We start from the raw sequence: 14,534 nt of genomic DNA on the forward strand, positions 1-14,534 counted from the left end.
ACATCCTCTTCTATCACTTCTACTAGCCTACCATTCTTTTGCACTCCTATTCCCTTATCTTAAGTGCTTGTAGGCCTACTCTATGTGTTGTTGTGTGTACCTGTGTTATAAATGTTTATTCGGTGTACTTTGTGTGTACACATCATTTTACATGGAGCCAAATTGTTTCATCTCCCTTGTATAGTTGAGTTGACAATAAGGTTAACTTGTTAAAAATGATTACCATACCTTGTTGGCACCTTGTTGATTTTCTTAAACCTAGGCTACTTTAAGGTCTTGATTTCACAACACACAATTTGCCCTACACATGATTCTATTACATTAATCTTGTAACATCTACCAGAAAGTTGCTATAAACATGTTATTATAGTTATTAAGGTGGTAATATAGTTGATTTGTGTGTATTATGTGTGTGGTTGGTGTTGATATAATGAACATTCAAGGTTCAAGGTGTCTTTATTATCCCCAAGGGGCAATTTGCCAGCAGAGAGAACACATTCATAAGTAGACATAAATACAACATGGACACTCACCAAACAGTGGAGATAAACACAACCATAAGAACATAATAAATAGCACTCAAGAGTGTATCAAGCTAGCGGTAGGTATAATAAAGTTCTTGTATCTATTTGTCTTATCTCTTGGACACAAATCCACAGCCAGACGAAATCAATTTATGAGAACGGGGTGACTGGGATCATCTAGGATCGACCAGGCTTTTTTTAATTGCATATGCTTAAAAGGTTGTTATTTAGGCAACTGGCAGTAAGACCTTGTTGCAGTCAAATATGAACACCTTGTAGCCTAGGTGTTGCCTGAGGCCCAACTGGTTTTCAGTAAATCTGGTCAAGTCAGTAACTCTAAGGTCAAGTGAATATGCAGTTTAGATGCTGCTGTTTGGTAAAGGAATGTCAGTGTATATAGCACATTTGAAAGGCTGAGGTCAAGATCAGACTGATGAGAAACCTGCTCAAGGTTCTGCCTGCTCAATACATCTAAAGAGCTCTGTGACCATGAAAGCCACAGCCTAAGATACGGGCATTTTAAAATATATTATATAATGTGTAATATTTACATTTACATTACATTTAGCAGACACTTCTTGACCAAAGTGACTTACATATGTCAGCTATATTACAAAGGATCACATTGTCCCCGGATCAACTTGGGGTCAAGTGCCTTGCTCAAGGGCACGGTGGAAGCCGGGAATTGAACCGACAACTTTCAGGCTACTGCACGCTAGCCCAGCTCCTTAACCACTACCACCACATTATGATTCATGAATATAATATGCATACCAAACTTTCATACCAACCTCGTCCAACAATGTCTATGCGTCAATGGAGGAAGGCTAGTGCCAAAAGTGAATGGAAAGTGATCACCTGTGCAAGAATAAAATCGCTATACAAAATGGTAAATCGCAATTAACTTTTTAATAGCCTACTTAGGCTAAACAAATACAAGTAATTTAGACACTAAAGTTAAATAAAAAGTTTGTTTTATATTTTCTCAGATTAGTGTCTTTTGGTTTTTAAACAAAAGCAAATTTGCTTTATTAGTCTCCTGCTGCAGCAAAGAAACACACGACAGCCCGTCTCTGCTCGCGCACGTGTATGTTGCTCCACCGATACAGTAGGTGGCGCGTGCCACAATCCAAATCTGAGAAGCGAAATGTTTACAGTATTTACGGTAACGCTTGGCCATATGCGGGAAATGTACACAGCAGAGAGAGCCGGAACCACGTTGAAAATGTTTTGCTGATTTCTGTAACTATTTTCGGAAGTTTGACAGTGAAATGACAGAATTGGTCATGGTGATTTCGACAGTACAATTTCTAATCAACATTGTCATATAGGTATGAACTTTCTCAAATACTGTTTGATAACAATTAGCTAACGTTTAACATAGCCAGTTCTTTAACCTCGACTAATAATAATACACGTGTCAGCATGAATGTTATTGGTGTTTTGAATTTAGGGATAGCTAATCTAATTTGGGAGTTAAGTGATTTAGTAAATTAGTGGGTGTAGCTCTAGTAGCCTATAAATTATCTACAACGTGTTGCTAAACATCACAACGTTAGTTTGAGAGGATAGGTCTGCATGGAATTTAACAGCCTCTTGGCTAAGTCAAACTGTTGTAACAGCTTTGATGAAAACAAACGTAATTTTGTAAGACATGGAACTGTTCTACTTGTGTTAAAACAAATAGGTGGCAAGCTATGTCATGTTGACAGTATGTAGACTGCAGTGCAGAACATGTCCTATCTCACCATAAGATGGCGTTGTTGATGCAGTTAATATTAATCATGTCTTTACATGATCGTTGCCTGCTTGTTTCTGGTAGGCACATTTTATTGCTGTTCACATTTGTTCGATTCGGAAAATAAATGTTAAATAAATGTTAATCAAGACAAAAACAAATGCATTAATCACAAGTGCAAATGCATTACATTCAATTTACAGTGTATAGGGAATAAAGTATAGTCCACTTTTGGAGGAGGGTGTGTGGATGTCTAGAATCCAATCATAATAAAAGATAAATAGCATCTTTATTTTTTTTAAATGACAGAGTTGATCCAACATCATCATGCTGACCCCAGCGTTTGAGCTGAGTCAGGACTCGGACTTCCTTACCCTAATGATACGTGTGCCCTACACCAGGACCTCAGAGTTTGACCTGTGCATTGATGGGGACGACTTCAAGTTCTATGCCAAGCCGTACTTTCTTCGGTAAAGGAGTGTGATATTTTGACTCTGTACTTTAATGTCAAATAGTTTCATGTAAATATAAAACACAAGGGAGGGTCATTGGTAGTTCATTATTTATGTGTTATTTGTGTATTATGTAAATGTATGATACTAGTCCAACCTATGATAAGGGAGACAAGCTTCTGTCAGTGTGACATTAGTAAATCAGATGGGTGCACCTTTGGCTTCTTTATAAGAAAACTTAATTGTTGCACTGATTTGTTACTCCTGATTCGAGTTCTGTGTTTTCAGTGTTGTTTTGTTATGTGGTACCTGTATACTGTATTTTAATGTTATTTACTTTGTATCTGTATTTTACTGTTGTTTACTACTATTATCTGTATCTGTTTTCATGCTTGTATCTATCTGTCTAAAGGCTGACCCTTCATGCTTGTCTATCTGTCTAAAGGTTGACCTTACCTGGCAGAATTGTAGAGGATGGAAGAGAGAAAGCATCATTCAATATTGATAAAGGTAAATTCTTCTTATAGGCCTCAACTACATGTTGTTTTGGCTGCTAATGATTGTTACACTACAATGGTGTTTTTTACTCATGGGAGACATTTCCGAGTGAATATCTACCTCTTCTTGACAAGTATGTATAACGTTGCTTTTTGTTATGAAATAAGTTCAACACTGCTTCTTAGAACTCCACCTTCACATGCTGTTGGATTTCTAACTTAACCATCCAGTTCCCAGTCACACATTTGTAAAGGCATAGGCTTGTCTCATACAGGTTATAACGTCTCACTCAACTCTGCACTCTCTGCACTATATGGAAAGCAGGCATGTTGGTTAGCAATCCAAAGCCCAAGTCGCCATGGGAATGAAATTTTGAGGTTATCCTCAGCACTGACCGACAACCACTGGAGCCGGTTCCTCTCAGTGCACAGCAGCAGCAGGTCCTTGAGTTGCGCTGGCCCGGGCTGCACGCGAGGACGAGTTGATTGATCCCCGGTGTCTCCTTCCCACCGGCTGCAATGCCGGCAGACAGCTCAATTACAGACAGTGCCTGGAAATTTAATTGACCATTTGACCCGTCAGTGCCATCATGAGCGCTTTCTCATAGCTCCCATGTATGCCTTGCTTAATCTTTGTGACGCTCGCAATTTGTTTTCCGCTGTTGTCATTTTTTTGTCCGCGTTTACCGCCCACGTCGTTATCATTGTACTGTGTACAGTGTCATCCTCGCACGTCACTTGCACAACGTGCGAAATGAAGGCGCCTAATGCAAATGCGGTCCGCCAGTCTAATCTTCAAGCTATCAGATGTGGCAGCTCTTTGTAATGAGTTGTCAATTACCGGCCTTAATTATAAGACGTGTGGCATATTTAACCTGACACCATTGCCCCGATGTCTGCCACTTCCCTCTGTGACAGGCCACGCTCCGCGGCCTGTAAATGATTCACTAGCAGCTGGTAACACCATCCCGCTAATCACGCAGTGAGTTTACACTTGTAATTACAAATCATTGAGATGTCTCTCTTTCCAGGGCAGTCGGCCAACGTAATTAATGACATAATGCATTTTTTAAGATGAATACTCCGGCAGAGTGTTGAAATTTTTATTAGGTGTTTAAAATGCATGAGAATATGAAATGGTTCCCTGGCAGACTTGAGCAAAGATTGGCCTTTTGTGTAGTGTTTTGTTTTTCGGCTCGTTTTTTAACAGCTATTTTGGCAAGCACATAAATGCAATTGGTCCTCACCACGAGCATTAGCGTTGGCTCTGAGATTGATTAATTAAACGTAATTGCGCATGTATCGAGCCATAATTATACCTTTCATTACACACATGTGCTCACATGCCTGGCTGTTGAGGAGGAGAAAACTGTTTATTTTCAATGGCAAAACACCCTCCAAGGCACTAGCTTATTAACGTGACGGGGAAGTAGGCTGAAGTGCTAGCATGGTGGTAGGCTTGTCACAGTTATTACATAAGCGCCTGATCATGACTCCTTGCACTGACCACAATCGTTTTACATTACTGTGAGAATCATTTCCATTCATCTGTGTAAAAACAACTGGTTTGAGGCAGTTCATTACTGGTACCTGTCATTATCAGCAGCATTGTCAGTTTCTTTGTATATGTTAGTGATAGGCTTAAGCCTTTGTGTATTTAAGTTGTTATTCATGTCATACCTAGCCTATGCATTTTGTTAAGCCTGCAAGGCATGTTTGAATGTTCAGTGCTAGTAAATTGGTAAATGAATGTGTATTTTAAAAATTTTAATTTAGATATGTTATTAGATATGTACTACTGTTCAAATGTATGTATGTTTACTATTAAACTGTTCTGAATGTGTATTATTCAACTGTTATTAGGCAAATGAACAATCGTTAATTGCAATTATTTACGTGACAATTAATTGTCAACTAAAATGATCATGACAGGCCTATATGGTAGCAGACTGAAAGAGACTGCAGATGAGAGGAGCCAAAGACCCTTTTGAGATGAGCATCTAAAGAAATGTTTCCTCAGTGGAAGAATGCGTCTCACCCTGTCTTGACCCTGTGATTGTGGCTGTTCCAGGTGCCTTCACACTGCGTGTGCCCAAAGAGACGCCGGGCCAGCACTTTGAGGGACTGCAGATGCTGACGAGCCTCCTGGCACCCAAGGGCACCCGCTCTGCCAAGCCCCTGGTGGAGGATATGGGTATGTCTGAGTGGACGGGCATGCACTCACAAGCGGTCATCCAAAAATCACTGAATTTAGGCGTGCAACTGTGCATGTATGTATGCGTACGTGCAGGTGTGTGTATGCGTTTGTGCGCCCGCTTCTGTGTGTGTGTGTGTGTATATGTGTGTGCGTGCGCGCTTGTGTGTGCGTGCTTGTGTTTATGTGTGTGCGTGCTTGGGTATGTGTGTGTTTTTGTATGCATGTGTGTGTGTGTGTGTGTGTGTGTTTGTGTGTGCGTGCACGCTTGTGTCTGTGCGTGTGTGTGTTTGTGTTTGTGTTTGTATTTGTGTGTGTGTGTGTGTGTGTGTGCACACTTGTGTCTGTGTATGTGTGTATATGTGTGTGCGTGCACGCTTGTGTGTGCGTGCTTGTGTTTATGTGTGTGCGTGCTTGGGTATGTGTGTGTTTTTGTATGCATGTGTGTGTGTGTGTGTGTGTGTGTGTGTGTGTGTGTGTGTGCGTGCACGCTTGTGTCTGTGCGTGTGTGTGTTTGTGTTTGTGTTTGTATTTGTGTGTGTGTGTGTGTGTGTGTGCACACTTGTGTCTGTGTATGTGCGTGCATGCTTATGTGTGTGTGTGCGTGCGTGTTTGTATTTGTGTGTGTGTTTGTGTGTATGTGTGTGTGTGAGTGTACGCTTGTGTCTGTGTATGTGTGTGCATGCGTATGTGTGTGTTTGTCTGGGTGTGTGCGTGCGTGTGTGCGTGCGTGCGTGCGTGCGTGCGTGTGTGCGTGCCTCCGTGCCTGCGTTTCCTTTTTGACATGCTCTTGTTCTGTGACATGGGTTTTCTGAGATCTTGGATAAGACCGATCTCCTCTCAGTCCCCCATCTTTTGTAACTTCTCACTCCTTCCCTGCTGGTCTTCGCTTTGACCCAGAACCCTGTGTGGGGAGTGCAGGCGCTGGGCTGGAGGTGGAGGAGGAAGAGGAGGACGAGGAGGACGAGGAAGAGTTTGATTGGCAGGTGGAGCAGGCAGTGTACACCGAGTGCTCTGAGGAGGAACTGAACCAGCTGCAGAAGTACGGCTTTGGCAACCTCAGGTGTGGGGTCTTCACCAGACTGCAGGTACGTACTGTACACCCTGCCACACTGAGCTGGTGCCAGAGGCCGCTCGTGGATTACACATTTTCGGTCGTTTCCCCCAGTTGTTGTTAATCAAGCATTTTTTTTACCCATAGAGGGTGCTTGTCATTGATTCCAGATGACACAAATTGCAGAAATGGGGAGGATTACGGCTTTTGGGTGTAATTAATCCCATCTGATGGGCTGCTTAGCATGCCTTCATCTACGCAAAGCAGTTTATTATCTGGAAAAAGTCTGGCCTGGTTGAATCCAGATGGTAATACTACAAAATGACATGGACATAGAGAATGCATGTCTAGGTATTATTGCTATTGCTTTAGGCTGCTCAAGCAAAATCTGTTTAAAGTAGCTCCGTTTCCCCTGGGAGTCAAGAGGTCATAGTTCACGGCATGGTATGCAGTTCTGTTAGTCATCCACTCCTGGTGTGCAGTAGACCCATAGATGATGAACTTGAACCATGGCAGAGAAACGTGCACTTAATACCCAAATGCTCCAGAACTCTCCTGAGAAAGCCTGAGGCTAAATCCAATCTGTCGGCTACTTTCTCTGCATCTAGAAACAGAATGACCCGAGGGGAACTGGTGTCGCTTGCAGCATTACTGACTTGAAACAGGCTGAGAGCATTAGCAGGGTCTAGACAGCTCCACAGAAAGCTCTATGTGGTCACTATGTTGGCTACTGGCCTTGTCATTTCCAACACTGAGCACACCAATGGCTTGGTTGTTAATGACACCATTGATGTAATCCAATGTTGGCTTTTTATCCCTGTATTAAAGGATGTTGAAAGTGTACCACCAGTGTGCCTGCTTCAAGGTCGCTTAAGAGCAGTGGAAGATTTATTCTGTTTTTCGATTAGGAGGAGCTGAGCGATGTAGTTGATGTGAAAGACCCCGACAGAACGACACCAGCGGCAAGGAGAAGTGGCCGACAAGCCGCCGAGCACAACAAGTTTGACCCGGACCATTATCTGTGAGTCAGGAGAAATTGAATTGAATCATTGAATTGAGTCAAGGTTTTGAGTTTGCATGAGCTGGGAGGCCAAGAGTATAGATGTGTTGAAGCGTGCAGCCCACCTGGAGGTAAATAGTTGATTCACTGCTTGTGTCTCCCCACTCCCATGCGCATGACCCCCGCAGGGCTGACCTGTTCGAGGACGAGGCGATCCAGAGTCTGCTGAGGTTTGGGCCTTGGTGGGGAGAAGCAAGCTCGGAGCAGTCCCAACACAGCCCTGCATGTGAGCCCTCTTGTCTTCCTTTTCGCTCGTCACTAGCTGGGTTCGCGTTCAGCTCATCACATATTTTAAACACATTGATGAACATTTGGCTCCAAAAATGCTAGTCTGTGTGGGTTTTTTTTTTCTCCATTTGCTGTGTTGTGTAAATTAGAAGAAATAGTCAGTATCCTAATGAAGGGAGGCGTTGTGAACAGCTGTGGATTGAAAGGAGGTTGTCATGGCAACTTTAACGTAAACATAATAAAATCTCGACAAATGTGTTTTTGATGTGAATAAAACATTTTTCCACAGACCTTACTCACATTATACTCCGTGAATTGGAAGTGAAAGTTCACTTATTTGACTTTCCTTATTTGACAAATTTTAATCATTTTCACTCAGGACTTCCGATGGTCAAAATCGTTGTTAAAAAGTTGGATGGGAACCCAGCTATTGTGTTGTCATGGACACAGCTTGTCATTAGCTTATTTTGATGCCCCCTCCCCCCCATTTGGCTCTGGCCTCATTCGCTCTCATCAAAGCAGCTATTAGAGCCAACAGCCCACCGTCCCTGAGCTGCCTGGGCTTTGGTCTGAGAGAGAGAGTGAGAGAGAGAGAGAGAGAGTGGAATGTGTATGTGTGAAAAGCCAAACTTTTTTCATCAGAACCTGCCGGCAAAGCTCATCTGCTACAGACGTGCGTATGGGGTTGGATGTTCTGTTTCCTTCCCAAGAAATCTCTCAAAGTGATGTCAAGTGGAACTAGAATGTAATGCCAGAGGAATTACAATAGTGGATGGAAATCTGCTGGCTTAATGTTGGTGGGGAAATTCCTTGAAAAAACCCCCCCATTAAATCACTTAATCTTTGAGTTCATACAAACCCTCGTACCAAAAGACCTTGTGTGTCAAGACGTTCTTAAGATATAACACTCAGGGTGTTGTTCACCTTGACATTTGACCTTTGACCTCCAACATCAATTCACTTCATCTTTGAATCCATACAAATACTCATACCAAATTTCAGGCATGTATGTCAAGGCATTCTTGAGATATCGCACTCAGAGTGTTCATTGACTTGACCTTTGACCTCCAACATCAACTCACTTCATCTTTGAGTCCATACAAACACTTGTACCAAATTTGAAGCACATGCGTCAAACCGTTCTGGAGATATAATGCGCAAAGCATGAGATATGGCTGTGACTTTTATTTTGACACACGGGAACACTTAAACAGGATGTGTAGTTTTAGGGAGCACCAGATTGTATGCATTAGAAGCTGAGACAGTTGATTTCACAGGTGACACCTGTGTCAGTATTCTAATTAGCCCGGGAACTACTCTGGGAGCTTAACAAGCGCAGCTGCCTTTAGGCCATTATGAGATCACAGCCTTTGAAGTCTAAGGGGGAAAAATGAGCTTTTTAACATTTTTAATCCCCTATTTCTCAAAAAGTATAAACTTTTAAAAAAATCTGAAATAATAACTCTCTTGCCCCACTCCAGACCTTCAGAACGGTTATTTCAACATGTCTGTACGTTAAGCGGTTAGAGTCGCATTAATTCTTGAAAAGGTAAAAAGAAAAAAAGGTTATAATAATAAGAAGCCAGGAGATTTCAAGATAGTGGATTCCATCCACTATAACTAACGGCCATTTACATGCTCAGCGTGTCCTCTCTCCTTTAGTTCGGGCCATACAGCAAAACATCTTCACTGTACCTGCAATAGAACATGGCTCTGTTTATTTGTATAGATGTTGAATGTCCTCCCATCACCTCTACAAGTCTTAGCCCCCATTCTGTTAAAATCTGAAGAATGCAAACCTGTGGACTGTGAATATATTGTTATGTCTGTGTAAAAGAAAATGCCATTTTTTGCCATTATTTGGGTGAGGTGATTTTGAGTTTTGAACTCTCAGCCACTGGTGATTGAAAACAGTAATATTTACTGAAAATGGGCTTCCTCTGAAGATAAGCTCCGACAAAGAAATCAAAATGAGAAAAAACGTATTCATTCCTGAGCAAAGGAAGCAATGACTTGGGCATAAAAGTAGACTGTAATTATAGAATCCAAGGAGTTGAACAGACCCCCTAATGCAATCTAGCTGCCACCCTCAGACAGCCTTAACACCAAACAGGGGGAGCATCGTGCCCATCCTTTCACACCAGCATGCGTCCAGAGAGCTGGATCATTCACGTCCAGAACGTGGCTCATGTATACGATCTGATCTAAACATAAATCAGCAGAGAGAGAGAGAGAAGGAGAAAGAGAGGGATAAAGAGAGGGATAAAGAGAGGGAGAAAGAGAGGGAGGAAGAGTAGGAGCATTATTGAGGGAGATTGGGTGTGGGTGAGAGAGCGAGAGAGAGAGAGAGAGAGAGAGAGAGAGAGAGGGAGGATGTGTGTGTGTGAGGGAAAGGAAAAAGGTGGGGGAGAGGAATAATGAGAACGTGTGTCTGTGTGTGTGTGTGTGTGTGTGTGTGTGTGTGTGTGTGTGTGTGTGTGTGTGGGCGCGTGTGTTCAGTCGCTGGCATGTGTGTAAGACAGAGATATCACTAAGGACTTTTTAAATGTGGTCACAGACTAACATCCCTCAACAAATAGGGTCTAACCCCTAATTTGTATAATTGAATCTGTGTACACTTACAGAGATAAACCACATATGTTTTCATTAACTAGATAATTTGTATGTTTTCCCCGATTGCATAAGTGGCTAAGTGGTTTGCACTCTCCCATCTGGGGGGTTGTCTTTCAGCTTGACTTCAGGCAAATCTTGGATTCATGATTTTGTTTTTCAACCATACTTACTCAACCAAAAAAATAGACACTGTAAAATTGGATTGTCTGGTGAGTCCATGATTGATTTACCGTGACATGCCTTGGTACGACAGAGCTCCACTGCACTACCCTTATCTACCAGCAGGTGGTGAGATTTGTAGAGACTTGCAAGTAGTGAGTGCATAAAAACAAAAAAAGCTTTTGTCTCTGCTCGATTACCAAAAATCTGAAGTCTGTCAGAGGCTCTCAGGGACCTCAGCCTAATTCTTTTCAGACGGTTGAAGCGTCTCGCTGTGAATCTCAATCGTACCTGTCCGCCAACAACGAAATCTAGGGAGAGCGATTACTCCGTCTCGCCTAGTGCCGTAGGGCGAACGTCGGAACGCCGGTGTTTTACATATCAGGGGAGAGTCAGTAATTATCATCACCCCGTGTCCATCCGCGACAGTCACAGTCCGCCACCGTCTCCAAATCCTCTGCTGCCCCTCCCCCCTCCCTCTCCCCACCTGCCAGTCGTCGGGAGGCCATGTGAAATCAATGTGGCGATCTGACGCACTCTAAACAGCGCGGCGTGGAGCGATGTGGCGTGGCGCGTGGCTCGTTGGCTGCAGGGCCCCTCGGGCAGCCTGTCGCTCCCACAGAGATGAGATGAGATGAGATGAGGGGCGATAAAGGCTTAGCGCCGCGCCGAGTCGAGTCGCCGCCATCACCGCTGCTGTTGCTGCTGCTGAGAGCCAATTCAATTGCGCTGGCCAGCTCCCCTCTCTTTAACACACAGCTAATTCCCCTGCACCCCGCAGAGAGAGAGAGAGAGAGAGAGAGAGAGAGAGAGAGAGGAAGAGAGAGGAAGAGAGAGGGAGAGAGAGGGAGAGAAAGGGAGAGAGAGAGAGAAAGGGAACCCAACATTAGAATCTGTCTGGTCAGGCTTGTGTGTGTGTGTGTGTGTGTGTGTGTGTGTGTGTGTGAGAGGAGGGGTGGGGTGGAGAGGAGGAGGATGTAGATTAAACAGATAGGGTGATTATCACAGGAGGGGTGCCCATGCTGATGATCTCCAGGAACCTGTCTGGCTGTTGAGCCCAGCTCTTAGCTTCTGACAACCAGCTGTCAGTCACACACACTAACACACACACACTCACATACATCTCTCTCACACGCACACACACATCTCTCTCACAGGCGTTGACATGCCCCTCCATGTCTCTCTCTCCCTCTCCCTTCCGTGCTATCCAATATTCTGTTTGTTTAACCATCTCACTTTGTCTCTCTCTCTCTCTCTCGCCCTCTCCCCAACTCCCTTTCTTACTTTCTTATTCACTAGCTTACAAACTTACAAACACAGTTTTTAAATACATAGTTTATAACACATACACAAAGTCGGCACACACACACACACACACACACACACACACACACACACACACACACACACACACACACACACACACAAACACAAACACAATAGAGACACTTTTAATCATAGCTGCCTCTCTCTCTCCCTCTCTCTCTCTCTCTCTCCTCTTTCTCCTCTCTCTCTCCCTCTCTCTCTATCTCTCTCTCTCTCTCTCTCTCTCTTTCTCTCACACACACACGTACACCCAGCTGTCCTTTGCATGCTCATGCAGTCCCTGCCACTCCGACAGCTCTGCCTTAATCCTGTGAACTGCAGCCTCTTAGTATTCCTGTCAGCCCGCACTCTGTATATTGGACACAGACATCGTCTGAGCTATTTAATGACACAAAGCACTGGGAAACTGACCCGTGCAATATTTTGAAGACTCGCTGACAGCTTCTGTCTCTTTCTCAGTTTCCTTCTTCTCTCTTTCCTCCTGCTCCCCCCACACTCCACCTCCTTCTCCCAGTTCCTCTGCTTGTCTTTATCTATCTTGTTCTCACACACACTCTGCTAGGAATTCAGTTTAGAGCTTGGTGATGGTGTTGCGGTCTGTGTGTCTGTCTGTGTGACTGTCTGTCTCTGTCTCTTCCTCTCTGCCTCTTTCTCTCTCTCTCTCTCTGTGTGTGTGTGTGTGTGTGTGTGTGTGTGTGTGTGTGTGGTAGCCTCTTCCTATGTCTTCTCTTCAGTCTGTTTCAACTTGTTTGCAATGAGCTTTGCCGTGATCACACTCTTAGTACAACAGGCCTTGCCCTAATGCAGCAGCCATGCTCTTAATCTTAAACTACCCTAGAAAATTAGAAGTTGTAAATACTTTAGTAAGTATTCCCTCTTACCCACGCATTCTGTCTCCGTAGTTATCAATAAGTTCTTAGAAGGACACTTCCAGTAGATATCAGATTGATATGCATTTGAATATGATAGTGTGTATTGTTTGAGTTTGGCATGACTTGCCACTGAACTTAATAGCAGTGTCCAGTGTCTGTTTAGTCTCTCTCTGTCCCTGTCTGAATATAATTTGGACTGCAGCTTTCACCAGTGGTGAAGTGGTGGTATGGCACAGAAAGCCCAAAGACTGTGTGTACAAGGCTGCTAAACAACTTTGGTAATGTTAATCGGTGGTGTCTCACAGTTGAGAAATAGCTGAATGAGAAGTTTAGATTTTCAGGATTTTCCGCCAGAGTTTGTTTTGCAACAAATCTGATCTTTTGTAAACACTTGGTGATGATGAGGATTAGTCCGGATCCATGAGTGAGTCAGCAGAGACCATCAGTGCAACCACCGGATAACAGTGTCACTGTTCGCCTGCTTGACTTTCGTGTAAACACGCTGACGCAATCTTCTGCCACCACATGGCTGTGTTGTGTCAACTCATCTCCCAGCCAATCACCAGTCTGACGAGTGGCCTTTGTCAGTGCTCACTGGCTGGCCCAAGGGCACTGTTTGGCCGCGCTCAAGCCCCAAGTCCCCATGATTGTTTCCAGATCAGACGTCTCCAGTTCTCCGTTTGGTTTTGTAATTAACTGCTGAGTGGACAGATGTCAGCTCGTCCGCAAGCCATGTGTGGACAGCCAGGACAGCCAGCGGGAGCAGAGGACAGGCTGCTGCTGGTGGTGGTGGTAGTTGGGCTGCTGGTGGTGCTGCTGCTGCTGGTGGTGGTGGTGCTGCTGCTGGTGGTGGTGGTGCTGCTGCTGGTGGTGGTGGTGCTGCTGCTGGTGGTGGTGCAGCTGCTGGTGGTGGTGGTGCAGCTGCTGCTGGTGGTGCTGCTGCTGCTGGTGGTGGTGCTGCTGCTGGTGGTGGTGGTGCTGCTGCTGCTGGTGGTGGTGTTGCTGCTGGTGGTGGTGCTGCTGCTGCTGGTGGTGGTGGTGCTGCTTATGGTGGTGCTGCTGCTGTTGGTGGTGCTGCTGCCTCAGGCAGGCAGGGTTATCCGGGGAGACGCACAGTCACAGCCAGAGATACTTCACACTGAATAAGTTATAAAAGTGGTCTCGCCGCTGCCCAAAACCCAGGCAGTCAGAGTGCCTGCAGCATTCTCCAACTGTCAAGTCATTCAGTAAACTTGAGCACAGTGATGGATTGGGAGAAGAATCAATTTCACTGGTTCTCTTCCCTTTTCTCTCTCTCTCTTTTCTCTCTCTCTCTCCCTCTCTCTTTTCTCTTTATTCTTACCCCTCTCCACGGTCTCTCTGTTTTGGCAGTCTGGATTTATACTTGTGTATGTTTATCTGCAGACTCATGTTTGTTTCTCTCACTCCCTCTCTGCTTACAAGTTTGCGGGAGTCATGTTTCTCTCAGTCTGTCTGTGCATATGACCTCCGTGTGTATTTCTGTACAGTATATGCTAATTGACATGTATATCTACATGCTAATGTTGCGCATGCTAATTGACATGTATATCTACATGCTAATGTTGCGCGTGCTAATTGACATGTATATCTACATGCTAATGTTGCGCGTGCTAATTGACATGTATATCTACATGCTAATGTTGCGTGTTTCTTTCTGTACACATGTAGTCTGTGTGTTACTCTCGCGCTGTCGTTACTCAGAGAGGCCAGCCAAAACGCTGAGCCTGATTTCACCTCACAGCTGTGCCAGCAATGCGTCCGAGCCACCCCACCCCACCCCAGCCCAACACCACACA

At 44.3% G+C, this 14,534-nt stretch overlaps 1 protein-coding gene across 2 annotated transcripts in view; it reads left to right on the top strand.

Moving 5' to 3' along the window:
* The first annotated feature begins 1,721 nt into the window (after positions 1 to 1,721).
* shq1 (SHQ1, H/ACA ribonucleoprotein assembly factor) overlaps positions 1,722 to 14,534 on the top strand; it is a 36,383-nt gene continuing 23,570 nt past the window's right edge. For both annotated transcript variants that reach the window (XM_076268496.1, XM_076268497.1), the window contains exons 1-7: positions 1,722 to 1,855; positions 2,572 to 2,732; positions 3,160 to 3,224; positions 5,283 to 5,405; positions 6,306 to 6,493; positions 7,368 to 7,480; positions 7,648 to 7,745. In XM_076268496.1, the coding sequence (XP_076124611.1) occupies positions 2,590 to 2,732; positions 3,160 to 3,224; positions 5,283 to 5,405; positions 6,306 to 6,493; positions 7,368 to 7,480; positions 7,648 to 7,745 (730 nt within the window). In that variant the 5' untranslated portion in view covers positions 1,722 to 1,855; positions 2,572 to 2,589. The remainder of the gene's footprint in view (positions 1,856 to 2,571; positions 2,733 to 3,159; positions 3,225 to 5,282; positions 5,406 to 6,305; positions 6,494 to 7,367; positions 7,481 to 7,647; positions 7,746 to 14,534) is intronic.

The sequence above is a fragment of the Alosa pseudoharengus genome, unplaced genomic scaffold (genome assembly GCF_046254945.1).
Source record: "Alosa pseudoharengus isolate Yale_2024_CS ecotype anadromous, Long Island Sound unplaced genomic scaffold, YU_APseudo_1.1 YU_APseudo_1.1_scf_5, whole genome shotgun sequence".
Lineage (NCBI taxonomy): Eukaryota > Metazoa > Chordata > Actinopteri > Clupeiformes > Clupeidae > Alosa > Alosa pseudoharengus.